The 15,051-nt window shown below is 41.5% G+C and overlaps 1 protein-coding gene across 1 annotated transcript in view; it reads left to right on the forward strand.

The window, feature by feature from the left end:
• The first annotated feature begins 4,282 nt into the window (after positions 1–4,282).
• ACSM5 (acyl-CoA synthetase medium-chain family member 5) overlaps positions 4,283–15,051 on the forward strand; it is a 30,945-nt gene continuing 20,176 nt past the window's right edge. Inside the window, 4 exon segments of the mRNA XM_011931961.1 lie at positions 4,283–4,414; positions 6,173–6,391; positions 12,609–12,819; positions 13,778–13,988. Of these exon segments, the coding sequence (XP_011787351.1) occupies positions 6,188–6,391; positions 12,609–12,819; positions 13,778–13,988 (626 nt within the window). The 5' untranslated portion in view covers positions 4,283–4,414; positions 6,173–6,187.

Here is a 15,051-nt window from a genome sequence, read left to right on the forward strand (position 1 = left end):
TTTTTTAGTAGAGACGGGGTTTCACCGTGTTAGCCAGGATGGTCTCGCTCTCCTGACCTCGTGATCCGCCCGTCTTGGCCTCCCAAAGTGCTGGGATTACAGGCTTGAGCCACCGTGCCCGGCCAAAACAAGATGATTTATGCAAAATGAGCAGCTGGGTACCTAGAAGGCAGTAGCCCCCTCACCCATCACCACCCTGGCCTCATCTCCTTGGGGAGAAAGAGCTCTACTCACCCTGCTCCAGCCACACTGGTGTGTCCCTGCCAGTCCTTCAGTACAATGTCAGGGCCTCTGCACTTGTGGTTTTCCCTGCTAGGGAGGCTCTTGACCCAGCTAGACTCAAGGTTCACCCTCTTAGCTTGTTCCAGTCTTTGCCCAGATCTCACTTCCACAGTTGGGCCTTTCCCGGCCACTTCGTTTAAACTTGTAAGTGCCCCGTCCCCGTCTCAGGCGTTCCTCATCATCCTTCCAGATTTTATTTTTCTTCATAACATTAATTATCTTCTAAATTGCACATAATTTACTTTGCTTACCAGGTGATAGGTGCTCAATAAATATTTGTCGAATGAATAAAGAAAAGGCTGTTGATATTATTAGCATCGTTATTATTGTCAGAGTTTGCAGCCTTTGGCTATCTGCTGCCCAACTCTGATTAAATACTAATGGAGATGATTAACATTCATTTCACTAAATTTTAACATCTATGGGTTTTAATCCTAGCGCTTTGCTCTTCTCTTTCTTTTCTTTTTCTTTGAGACAGTGTAGTGGCGCCATCTCCGCTCACTGCAGCCTTCACCTCCAGGGTTCAAGCGATTCTCCTGCCTCAGCCTCACGAGTAGCTGGGACTACAGGCACGTGCCACCATGTCTGGCTAATTATTGTATTTTTAGTAGAGACGGGGTTTCACCATGTTGGCCAGGATGGTCTCAAACTCCTGACCTCAAATGATCCGCCTGCCTCGGCCTCCCAAAGTGCTGGGATTACAGGCGTGAGCCACGGTACGTGGCCCCACTCTTCTCTTTCCATACTTAACTTCTATACTTTTGTTGGCTTGTTTAAATGCATGAGTTCAAATATTCCCCTTTGTAAATTACTCCCTCATTTACTCCCCTGGATTTGATAAATTGATTGCATTTACTATTAAGATTGTTTTCCATCTGCCTATTAGAAAAGCTCTTTTTGGTTGAACCACACTCATTAAATACCCGAATGTCTTAATTTGAACTCATCATGTCCCTTTCAACTTTTCTTGCCAATCATTCCTTTTCTGGATGCTGTGTTTGTCAATAATTCCTGGGGTATGTTTGACTCTTTTTTCTCCCCTGTCCAAATCAACAATCTACTCTGGCATATATTATTTTGACATCTTTCACACTTGTCAACTTTTAGTCACAAACTAAAACACTTGGGTTATTATCTCAAATGGCCTTTATTCACTTTCCTTCACTCTTGCACACAGTTAGTTGTTTCTTGGCATAACATAGACACTTTCATGATGATACTCATTTACTGATAAAGCTGCTGCTTCTTTTTTTTTATTTTTTTATTTTTTATTTTTTGAGACAGAGTCTTGCTCTCTTGACTAGGCTGGAATGCAGTGGTGCGATCTTGGCTCACTGCAACCTCCGCCTCCTGAGTTCAAGTAATTCTCCTGCCTCAGCCTCCTGAGTAACTCGGATTACAGGCATGCACCACCACAGCCGGCTAATTTTTGTATTTTTAGTAGAGACGAGGTTTCACTATGTTGGCCAAACTGGTCTCAAACTCCTGACCTCAGGTGATCCACCCGCCTCAGCCTCCCAAAGTGCTGGGATTACAGGCGTGAGCCACTGTGCCCAACTTAAAGCTTCTTTTTGTAAAATAACATTAATTTCTTTCTGATTAGAAAAGAACAGGATTTAATTTATAAAACATAGAACATACAGAAAAAATGAGTTAATTAAAATCATACATCATCTTACTTAGAGAAACATTCATATTTTGTTATGTATGGGATTAATATATACTTTTTAAAAATAAAATTGTGATTATATTATCTATAAAGTGTATCCAGTTTTCATTGAACATTTATGAAGCATTTGTCATGTCTTATGATTATATATTCTTTTAAAAAGTACTGATGGATAGTAGTGATATTGAGATTAGACTGCCGGAAAAATAGATAATGTCCAACAGTCCGTACACCCTTCTAAGGGTAGAGATTGTATCTTTAGATCTGGCTGGAGATTCAGAGATGAGGTTGTATCCTGGGTCACAGTAGAGGACTGAATGCTGAGCAAGTGGACACTGAAGGCCCAGAAGATGGTTCCCTCTGGATAAGCTTGGCAGCAAGGGAAAGGAGCTGCCTGCGTGGAAATGAGCCAAACTGGCCAGGCCAGGAAATGAGACAGAGTCACAGGGGAACAACATACAGTGATGGATAAAAATCCAGTGTGATGTTTGAATCACTGCAAAGAAAGGCAGTTAATGGTTCAGCATTCTCTCTATAAGACACCCATAACCCTGTCATTGCAACAACATGGATGGAACTGGAAGTCATTATATGAAGGGAAGCAAGCCAGGCATAGAAAGCAAACATTGTGTTCTCACTTACTTGTGGGAGCTAAACAGGAAAACAAATGAACTCATGGAGAGGATAGAAGGATGGTTACCAGAGTCTGGAAAGTGTTGCAGGGAGTTGGAGGAGAAGGGGGATGGTGAACGGGTACAAAAAAGTAGTAAGAATGAATAAACAAGGCCTAGTATTTGCCAGCACAACAGGATGACTATCATCAAGAATAATTTAACCATACGCTTAAAATAACTACAATAGTATAATTGGATTGTTTGTAACACAAAGGATAAATGTTTGAGGTGATGGACACCCCATTTACCCTGGTGTGGTTCTAACGCACTGCATGCCTGTATCAAAACATCTCATGTAACCCATGAATGTATATACCTACTATGTACCCACAAAAATTAAAAATAATTTAAAAAGAACTTCAGAGAACAAACAACAAAAAGACCAGTATGGCTGGAGCAGAGTGAGACAGGGTGTTTGAGGAGAAAATCTCGCAGGAATTCCTGTGGGGCCCTGTAGGCAACTGACAGGACTTTTTGTTTGTTTGTTTGTTTTTGTTTTTTTGAGACGGAGTCTTGCTGTGTCTCTGGCTGGAGTGCAGTGGCGCGATCTTGGCTCACTGCAACCTCCGCCTCCCGGGTTCACGTCATTCTCCTGCCTCAGCTTCCCAGTAGCTGGGACTACAGGTGCCCACCAGAGTAGCTGGGACTACAGGTGCCCACCACCACGCCAGGCTAATTTTTATATTTTTAGTAGAGACAGGGTTTCACCGTATTAGCCAGGATGGTCTCGATCTTCTGAGCTTGTGATCCACCCACCTCGGCCTCCCAAAGTGCTGGGATTACAGGCGTGAGCCACCACGCCTGGCAATTGTCAGGACTTTGGCTTGGACTGTGAGTGAGATAGGGAACTGTAGGAAGCTTTTTCAAAAAACCACCTTTGTGCCAGGTGCAGTGGCTCACACCTATAATCCCAGCACTTTGGGAGGCCAAAGTGGTCAGATCACTTAAGGTCAAGAATTGAGACCAACCTGGTCAACATGTTGAAACCCCATCTCTACCAAAAAAATACAAAAATTAGCCAGGCGTGGTGGTGCGTGCCTATCGTCCCAGCTACTCGGGAGGCTGAGGTGGGAGGATCGCTTGAACCCAGGAGGTGGAGGTTGCAGTGAGTCAAGACTGCACCACCTCACTCCAGCCTGGGCGACAGAGCAAGAGCCTGTCTCAAAAAACAAACAAACAAACAAACACCCAAAAATCTTCTTTTGGCAGTGTACAATTATTATTACTATTTTTTGCAGTAAATTTAGAGTTGTGCAGTCATGACCACAATCCAAATTTAGAACAATTCTATGACTTCAAAGGGATGCCTTAGAGCCATTCCCTGGAACCACTCCTCTGTTCTCTCTGTATCTATTGGAGGGTTCTGAGCAGAAAAGAAACAAAGTCTGACTTATATTATTATCACTATTGTACCTTTTCTGTTAAAACATCATAATCTTCTTGTTGCTTTTTCTGATTAGATGGCAACTTGAATTTTTAGGGAATATATCCACCAGTGTCAGTGCACGCACCAGGCATGACAGTTGAGGTCTGATCTTCCAGCCACTGTGAGTACTGAGAAAATTTGGCAGGAGGCCGCTTTCACTGGCTCAACGCAGCCTGACCAGTTAAAGCCACCGTGTCAGCTGCTGGGTTCTGGCTCTGCCCACTCTTGGCTGCATTTGGGGGCGAAGTTCCCTGTGGGAGGCTGTTTTCTGAGGGAGCCCAGTGTTTACAGGCATTCAGGCCTGCTCCGCTCAGCTGAAACAGAAAACAGAGACCTTTTGCATTACTTTGGTTCAAGAGCAAGGTAATTTGGAAAGAAAGTTTTCAGCCGAAGGTGTCAGCTGCCTCTGAGGCCTTTGCCGATTAAACCAGGAAGTGACATCTGAAATGGTGTCCGGGAATGGGAAGGAGGCCTGGGGATTCTAAATTATCAGCTGTTTAGGCGCCTGAAGAATCCAGGGGTGGGAGACTGAGGAAAGGATTGGGGCAGAGTTCAGGAGAGGTGAGGGGCAGGAGAGGTGGGTCAGAGAAAGGAAGTCTCTGAGGCGCAGGCCTAGGCCTGGTGGCCACTGCAGAGGCTGGGGCCTATGTTTTTCCAGGAGGTGAAACCTGAAAGTCACTTTTCCCCTTAAGCCTCACTTTCTTTATCTGTAAATGGAGAAAATAACATTTACAGCATAGAGCTGTTATAACGATTTAATGAAATAATGCCTATAAGCACTTTTAAAATGCTTGGTACACAGTAGGCCTTCGATAGACTGTAGCTGTTATGGTTTTTCTTGTTGTGCCATGTTATTCTTGTTGGTTGTTATTACCACATTTTGTTATTATTATTACTAAGAGGAATTTAATACAAGGAAACTGAAACTGAGGTCACATGCAGCTCCCGGGCCAATGTCTCTCAAACTTTAACATGTTAACTTTAACATCTGAACATCCTGTTAACTTGCAGATTCTAATTCTACAGGTGTAGGGTGGGGCCCCATCTGCTGGTCCCCAGATCACACTTCGAGTAGCAAGACACTAAAACTGGGCTGGGCACAGTGGCTCACATCTGTAATCCCAGCACTTGGGAGGCCGAGTTGGGAGGATCACTTGAGGCCAGGAGTTCAAGCCCTTCCTGGGCAACACAGTGAGATCCTGTTTCTACAAAAAAAACCTTTAAAACATTTAGCCATACGTGGTGGCTAGTGCCTGTAGTTCCAGCTGTAGGAAGGCTGGGGTGGCAGGACTGCCTCAGTTCGAGGCTGCAGTGAGCTGTGATGGCACCACCGTACTCTAGCCTGGGCAACAGAGTGAGACTCTGTCTCAAAAATCACAATAATAAAAATTTTGAAAATAATAAAATTAATTTTTAAAAATTTAAAAAATTAAAAAGACACTAAAAGCACATCATGCCATGCAGCAGCCACTTGTGGCTTTTGAGCCTTTGAAGTGTGGCTAGTCCAAATTGACGCGTGTTTGTAAGGGTAAAATCTATATCAGATTTTGAGGACTTAGTACCAAAAAAACAAAAAATAAATAAAAGTATGTAAAATATCTCTTTACCAATTTATTCATCTATTGACTATGCATTGAAATGGTCATACTTTGGCTCCATCTGGTTAAATAAAATGTATTATTATAATAAATCTCACCTGTTTCTACTTTTCTTAATGGAAGTAGTAGAGCATTGTAAATTACACAGGTGGCTAACATTCTATCTCTGTTGGACAGTGCTGCCCTAGAGCTGTCTTCAACTTTGTAAGGTCAGTTCAGGATTGGCCAAAGGCTTTTTGAGGGATTCCCTTTGAAGTACTGAACCTTGAGAAGTGGGCTGTGATTTCAGACCTCAGACCCAGAGACCCATAGTCAGTGAGAGGTCAAAAGGACGGATCTCGGGGTCAGAGGAGAGAAATGACCATCACACAGAAGCACTGAGACTGAAGGTGGAGAGTTTGTTTTACAAGTCAGTAGGGACCACAGTCACCGTCAGCACTGACCACAGGTTTCTCCTAACCTCCGTGTTGTCCACAAAGTCCAGAATTTATGACAATGCCCTCTTTCCTTTCTTTGGTGACAGACAGGAGGCGACCACATGAGACCATGGTTGAGACACCTGGTCCTCCAGGTACTGAGGAACTCCAGGGGATTCTGTGGGTCTCGCGGACAGCCAGCACCTCTACCTGTTCCTCAGAAGATCGTGGCCACCTGGGAAGCCATCAGCCTAGGAAGGCAGCCGGTGCCTGAGTACTTCAACTTTGCCCATGATGTGCTGGATGTGTGGAGTCGGCTGGAAGAGGTGAAGCCTGTTCTGTCCTAGAGTCCATCTGGGGCATCTGAGGCTGCCCTCAGGTACCACAATGAGACTCAAGGCTCCAAGACATGTTGATGAGGAAATTTGGACCTGGGAATTTTGCTAGTTCTAAAATGTAAACTGTTAGCATTTGAGACTTAGGAAAAAAATTCTAAGTCAGTGTTGTGAGCCTTAGACATGCTTGTTCCTTCTCTGAAGTGTCCTGCATTCTTGAGCCCAAATCACACAGTGAGACAGTTATGTCCCTTCTGATTCCCTTCCAGTTGTTCATCAACTGAAGGAGGAAGTTTTGTTTTGCTGCTACTCTGTCTTTGATGTCTCTTGCTCACTGTCATGCACTACTCTTCTAAATAAGGAAAGAAGGCCGGGTGCGGTGGCTTATGTCTGTAATCCCAGCACTTTGGGACACCAAGAAGGGCAGATCGCCTGAGGTCAGGAGTTCAAGGCCAGCCTCGCCAACATGGTGAAAGTCCTTCTCTACTAAAAATAAAAAAAATAAATAAATTAAAAAAAAATTAGTCAGGCATGGTGGCACACACCTGTAGTCCCAGCTACTTTGGAGGCTGTGGCATGAGAATTGCTTGAACTCAGGAGGCAGAGGTTGCAGTGAGCTGAGATCATACCACTGCACTCCAGCCTAGACAACAGAGTGAGATTCCATCTCAAAAAATAAAATAAAATAAAACAAAATAAAATAAAACAAAATAAAAAAGGAAAGAAAAGGGCTCAGGCTCAAAGCTTTTTGCAGATCATAACAGATCCATAGAATTGAATAAGATAACCCTGATTTATTTGTGTGTCTCTGTGCATCTGCTTTCTTCTTTATTTTCCCTTATATTTGTGTCTGTTGAGTCTCTCTATTTCATGGTTACTTTTTATTTGTGTTACATGATACTAACTTTTCATTTATAAGAGGAAGACCTACTTATAAAACTGTATTTCAACCAATGTGAAGCTTAACCGATGAGAAAAGCCTTTTCCCTGGGGGTTTTGTCCAAAACAATTACAGACAAATGTTTAACTTCGTTGTTGCCTAACGCGATGGATAACAGTAGGGACAAACAATAGACTCACCAAAGAGTAAAAAAAGAAAAGCTGGAGAATACAAAACTGGAAATATAAAATTTAATTCAAAGAATTGTATTCATGTTAATTATAACATGAGATTGTTCAAAGAAAAAATATTATGTAAATGTCATTGTTAGTAGATACAATAAAATTAACTGTCAGCAGATATAGTGAAACTTACGAAGGTGGTATGAGGGTGACTGAGACTTAAAAGCTGGCTTTGCAGTCAGATAGACACTGTTCATCCATGTACTTGAAGTGTGACCTTGGACAAGTGCCCTAAGTTCTTTAGATCTCAACTTTCTCATCTGTACAATGGTAGTCATACCATATGCTACTTAGAGTAATAGTGAGAATTAAATGAGAAGTGCATGTAAGAGATGAAGCCAGGATGCTCCATTCCTGATGGCCTACAAAAATCTAAGTTCTTTTTGCAATACTAGGGGCATCCTTAGAAGACTTCTCCTAGTGATAAAAACAAGCAAGCAGGATTAGGTGAGGAAAAAATTGTGAATAAGGACTTTCCAGCTATGTGGTAGCCTTGAAAAATAACAGCCCCCATTTCTTGTGCATAATGGCAACCATTAGAGGGGACAGAATGGAGTTGGAGTTTTTTCAAAGCTTCACTATGAAGAACTGTTATTATTTGAGCTGCCCATTGGTTCTTTGGAAGACCCTACTTGTAAAACTGTATTTGAATCAATTTGAAGCTCAACCAATGAGAAAAGCCTTTTCCCTGGGGGTTTTTGTCCAAAACAATTCCAGACAAATGTTATAGCTTCATTGTTGCCTAAGGTGATGGATACCAGTGGGACAAACAATAGACTCGCCAAAGAGTGAAGAAAAAAAAGCTGGATAATCTAATGTCTATGGGAGCTTTAAAAAATTATGTTGTATTCCTGGAAATCTAGAAATCAACACACCTACGTAAGGCTGTGTTCTTTCCCAGGGCTTTGCACATGTTTAGGAAAGATCTGAGGAAACTCTAAGCTCTCACTTCTGGCAGACTGAGAGTTTGAGCATGCAGGAAATTAAGACTAAGGCAGGATTGTTAATTGCCTGGCTGAATGCTAAAGATGTGCCCCAACACCCACCCAAAGACTGGGAGATTTATTGGTTTCAGGCATTTAAAGAAATTTCTGTCTAATCATAAGATGACTACTAAACTAACCAAGTAGAGATCTCAGTGGCCACACAGAACAAATAATTCAGACTTCACAGAAATGGTTCACAAAAGTCACGAAACAAACGACCACAATCAGCAACAACAAACCAAACTCTGGGGAGTTGCAGGGAATGGATGAGGGGGGAGGGATCTGATTTCCTGAGTAATCAAATGATGTAATTTTAAATGTATAGTTTTCGACAAAAATTTACAAGATACTCAAAGAAACTTGAAAGAGCATGGCTATGGTTATCAAAATAATGCACCCTTTCCCCAAGATTTTTACATCTTAATCCCTGAAACCTGTGAGTATGTTATCTTACATGGCAAAAGAGACTTTGCAAACATGATTATAACTAAAGATATTCATATGATGAGATTATTCTGGATTATCTGGATGAGCCCAATATAATCATAAGGTACCCTATGAGAAGGAAGGAGGGTCAGAGTCAGAGAAGGAGATGTGACAATGAAAACAGAGGTGGGAGTGATGTGGGGCCATGATCCAAGGGATGTGAATTGCCTCTAAAAACTAGAAAATGCAAGGACACAGGTTCTACACTAAAGCATCCAGTAGGAAAACAATTCTTCTAATACCTTGATGTTAGTCCACCAAGACTGATTTGGAACTTTTTATCTCCAGAAATATAAGGCTGTATATTTGTGTTGTTTTATGCAACTAAGTCTGTGGTAATTTATTATAGCAGCAATAGATCGGATTATTCGAAACCAATACAGATTTTGGCACCAAGAGTAGCAATGAGAGCTGTAATAAATACCAAAGGATGTGCAAGTAGGTTTGGAATTAGGTGATGAGTAGAGGCTGGAAGAATTTTGAGGAGCACAGAAAAAAGCCTAGATTGCCTTGAGCAGACTGTTAGTAGAAATGCAGATATTAATGATTAATGAGCGAGACCTCAAAAAGAAAGGAGGAACATGATAGATGAGACTTGTATTGTTTTAAAGAATCATGAATCATGAACAGACTGTTGGTAGAAATATGAACGTTAAAGGCACAGATGATAAAAACTCAGAAGGAAATGAAAAACGTAGTATCAGAAACTGAAGGAAAGTGGATCCTTATTACATAGTGGCAGAAATTTTGGCTGAATAGCTTCCTAGAGCTATATGGATAGAAGAACTTACAAGGGATAACCTTGGATATTTAGCTAAGAAGATTTCCCAGCCAAGTGTTGAATATGTGGCCTGATTTCTTCGTGCTGGTTATATTACAACGCTAAAGGAAAGAAAGAGATAGAGGAAAGAATTGTTAAGCAAAAACAGAGCCAGAAATTGGTGGTTTGAACAATTCTCAGCCTTCCTATATTATAAAAGACATTAAAGTTAGGATATTCACTGTCAGAAAAGTATGCTGCAAAGGGAAATCAAAGAGTGTGGTTGGACAATCTTTTGCCAGCAATTCAAGTATCAAAAAGTCACAGAGAACTTTTTAAAGAGCTTAGACATGAGGCTCCTGAGTTCCTTCAGTCATGGAGGCAGAAACCAGCAGTAGAGATGGGATTATGTGGAAAAGATCTGTGGAGGAGCCACTTCTCTAATGGGATGAATCACTGAGACATACATGAGAGAACCATTAGTTTCTTAAGAATGTTATATCAGTAGAAACACTGCCATCTTGTACTGGACAGAGAGAGGAAAATATAAAAGAAGGCTGTTGGACTCCCCAAATTCTACAGGCAGGAAGCAGGTGGTTAAAGCTACTTAGCTGCAAACATGTGTCACCCTTCTTGAAAAAGAAAAGATTGTTTAGGGCAGAGTTGTTAGCCAAGAATGTGGAATTGGGAGCCCAGAGGGTGGAGCTGAGCAACTAGAAAGCAAAGCCACAACCACAGAGGATTAAGGGCTTTGAAACATCATAGAGTTTTCTCAGTTGGATTCAGAGTTGCTTGGGATTGGTGACTCATTGTTTTCCTTTTATTTTAATCCATTGTTTGAATGGATATGTCTGTGACTATTATGGAATCCCTGCTTCATCATTATATTTTAAGAGCAAATAACTTAATACTCAATACTCGAGTAAGAAGCAATAAAAAATGAAGTTAAGAAATAATTTTATTTACTAATAGCATCAAAAAGAATGAAATACATATAAGTAAATTTAACCAAAGAAGTATAAGGCTTGTACATGGAGTATGACAAAACATTACTGAAATAAACTGGAAAAGATACAAACAAATAGAAATACACCCCATGCTCATGGATTAAAAGAATTAATATTGTTAAAATGAAAATCCACCCCAAATTGAGCAGCACATTTAATGCAAACTTTATCAAAATCCTAGGAGACTTGTTTACAGAAATAGACAATCTGATTCAAAAACTCCTATGGAAATGCAAGGGACCCATAGGGACCAAAATAATCTTGGGGAAAAAAAAAGAAGACTGACACTTTTCTATTTCAAATCTACTGAAAAGTTACAGTAACCAAGACAGTGTGGCACTAGCATAAAGATAGACTAGGATAAATAGGTATGAATTCAGAGTCCAGAAATAAATCCACTAATCTATGATCAATTGATTTTCAACAAGGGTACTGAGACAATTAAATGGATGAAATAATTGTCTTCCCAACTAATGATGCTGGCAAAACTGGGTGTTCACATGCAAAAGAATTAATTGAGTCTCCTACCCAACACTAAATATAAAAATTAGCTCAAAATGTGTCAAAGAAATGAAGAAACAAAAAGTATAAGAAAATTTTTAAAAGAACTCAAACTCGACAGTGAAAAAGACAAATAACCCAATTAAAGTATGGGCTAAGAATCTGAATAGACATTTCCTTAAGGAATATAAACAAATGGCTAATAGACACATGAAAAGATGCTTGACATCTTTATTCACTAGGGAAATGCAAATCTAGCCACAAGGAGATACCACTTCATAACCAGTGGCATGGCAAAAAAAAAAAAAAAAAAAAAAAGGCACAATAACAAGTGTTGAAGATGCTGCAGAGAATTAGAACCCTCCAACGTGCCTGGATGGAAATGTAAAATAGTGTAGTGCTGTGGAAAACAGTTTGGCAGTTCCTCCAAAAGTTAACATAGAGTTATTACAGTACTGACCCAGGAATTGTACTGCTAGGTACATATCCAAGACAATAGAAAACATGTGCTCACACAAAAACATGTACATAAATCCTCATAGCAATATTATTTAAAATAGCCAAAAAGTGGAACCAACCCTAATGTCTGTCAACCAATGAATGGATAAACAAAATGTGGTCTATCCATACAGTGGAATATTATTCAGCCATCAAAAAAATGTAATACCAATTCATGATATGACATAGATAAATCTTGAAAGCATTGTACAAAGTGAAAGAAATCAGACATAAAGCTACATATCATATGATACCATTAATATGAAACATCCAGAAGATGCAAATCCATAGAGACAAAAAGCAGATAAGTGGTAGCCAGGAGCTGGAGGAGGAGGGAATGGGGAGGGACTGCTAATTTGTACAGTGTTTCTTTTTAGGGCAACAAAAATGTTCTGGAATTAGAGAATGGTGATAGTTACACAACCTTGTGAATATATTAAGAAACAGTGAGTTGTGCGCTTTAAAATGGTGATTTTTATGGTACCGGAATTATATTTCAATAAAAAAGGGAAAAATAGAAAACAGTGTAAATCATGTGCTACCTTTTGCATTAAAAAGATAGTAGAAAAAATACATATGCTTGTGTTTGCCTAAAGAACCTATGGAAGGATATGCAAAAAACTAATACAATTGGTTACTTAGCGAGGCAGAGGAAGTGGAAAACAGGGCAGATAGGTACAAGGAAGGGAACAAGCCTTTTCAATGCATGCCTTTCCATATTGCTTTGCTTTTGGAACCCTGTGAATTTTACATTAACTATTATAAAACATTAAACAACAGCAACAAGCAAACAAAAATTCTCAATAAATTACTTCAATTTTTTTTTTTCTGCCTGCACCACCATCTAGGCTGGACACCGCCCCCCAAATCCTGCCTTCTGGTGGGTCAATGGCACAGGAGCAGAGATCAAGTGGAGCTTTGAGGAGCTGGGAAAGCAGTCCAGGAAGGCAGCCAATGTGCTGGGGGGTGCATGTGGCCTGCAGCCTGGGGACAGAATGATGCTGGTACTCCCACGGCTCCCGGAATGGTGGCTGGTCAGTGTGGCTTGCATCCGGACAGGTCAGTAAGCAGGGCTGCTGGGAATTTTAGCTGGGGTCAGACACAACCTGCCAGAGCTTTGCGGTGTCCACAGAGTCTTGAAGATGGAGCAAAAATAAACCCTAGGTGGAGTTGTGCTTACTTCCTATTTGCCCAACAGTCACAGAGGTGATTGCGTAGTAGGGGCCAGATAGTGATGTAATTGATAAAAGCAGGTCAGTGCAAGGCAGTAGGGAGTGGTGAGGACTGCGGCAAACGGGAGATCACATGCTTTATCAAATGGGGTCGCTGCTTGTCAACTCGAACCAAATGTTCCCATGACAAGATGAATACCGGTGTTATCAGAACTTCTGATTTGTAATGGAAAACTCTGGATTTTTATGAAAAATCCTCCTGTCTTTTAATGTTGGCACCTATCATTTTAAAAAGTCCTGACTGGGACAAATCAAGCTTATTTTCTGCTGGTCGTGGTTTGGGAGCCTTACTTTAGTTGCTAGAATTTTACCTGAACAATGCAGTTATAGATGAGGGACTCCTATAACCAATCTATGTTAGTTTCACTCTTAGACTTTATGATTCTCATTATCACAGCATGATCCAGCTGCCAAAGGAAGGCAGATAGAGAGGAAATCAAAGAACTAGTGATATTATCCCTTGCAGGAGGTTAGGGGGACAGCTCTTCCTGTTGTCACGAATGTCCAGAGCAGTGAAACATTACCTTCTTAGGATGGTTCCTTCAGCAGAGAAATAGAGGAGGAAAGAGGCCACAGTGAGCCTAGCAAGCCTCCACTGATGCTGAGTGAATAAGCGATCATGTACTTATTCAGAATGCTAGGGTTTTTAGGCTGTTATTATTATTGTTACCTCTTCCAGCTCAGGCATTCCAAACCTCCCCAGCCCCTTACTGGCCTCATCTCTTACCTTTATACTCAAGACCTTCCCTGCTCTCCAGTCAACATCCCCTTCTGTTTTATGCCAGGGGTTGTCATGATTCCAGGTGTCACTCAGCTGACGGAGAAGGACCTCAAGTACCGGCTGCAGTCGTCCAGGGCCAAGTCCATTATCACCAGTGACTCGCTAGCTCCAAGGGTGGATGCCATCAGCGCTGAATGCCCCTCCCTCCAGACCAAGCTGCTGGTGTCAGACAGCGACAGTCGGCCAGGCTGGTTGAACTTCAGGGAACTCCTCCGGTGAATTGGGGTTCTCCAGGAGAACAGCAGAAAAATGAAGTCATTTCCCCTTTAAGCAACAAAAGATGAAATGTGTTGCTGATTTCACACACAGAGAGTGAATCAGAGAGGAACACTCCCCCTTGGCAGCCAGACTGACCTGAGCATAATCCTGGTCACCACCTTAATGTTCAAGGTCGCTCATTCAGTCAGTGCTGGATTTGTCAGCAGCTTTTCTGTGCTTCATTTGCTTCTATAATGGTGGTAGTGGTTATTAGAGCTACCATTCAGAGTACATGAAATAACCTATATGGTGCATTTAGTACATAGCAGGTGGTCAATTAATAATAAACTTGTGGCCGTGTATTGGGTACTTAGTGTATTCCTAGATACTGTGCTATGTAAGCCTTCACCTTCATTCATTCATGTAGCAAAGGTTTAATGAACATCTATTTCGTGACAAGCATTGTGTTTGGTGTTCAGAACACCATAATGGATAAGACATCATCTTATTTAATCCCTGAAAAGGACATGATGATGTGCCCTTCAACCCAGTTTTACAGATGAGGAAACTGAGACTTGGAAAACTAAAGTGATTTGCCCAAGGTGCTAAAAAGTAGTTAAGTCAGGATTGGGCAAAGCCGAGACCATATTTGCCTTAGAGCAAGGACCTGGTGGAAACCCTTCTCAGAATTTGAGACTTTGTTCTGATTGGAAGCCAGAACCCAAAAGGGGCCTCTCAGGGGCCTGAACAATTGAGTCACGAATGCCCACCCCACAGACCAGCTGCATCAGATTCACCTGGGTGCTGTTTTAAATACAGATGACAAGGCCTCACATCTGACCTACTTAACCAGACATAGATGAGCAAGAGCCCTGGGGATCTTTTTTAAAAAAAAATCAGCCCATAGGCCTGGGTGCCGTGGCTCACGCCCATAATCCCAGCACTTTTGGAGGCCGGGGCAGGCGGATCACTTGAGGTCGAGAGTTTAAGACCAGCCTGACCAACATGGAGAAACCCCTTCTCTACTAAAAATACAAAATTAGCTGAGCGTGGTGGCGCATGCCTATAATCCCAGGTACT

This window comes from Colobus angolensis, unplaced genomic scaffold (assembly GCF_000951035.1).
Source record: "Colobus angolensis palliatus isolate OR3802 unplaced genomic scaffold, Cang.pa_1.0 Scaffold92, whole genome shotgun sequence".
In the NCBI taxonomy this organism is placed as follows: Eukaryota; Metazoa; Chordata; class Mammalia; order Primates; family Cercopithecidae; genus Colobus; species Colobus angolensis.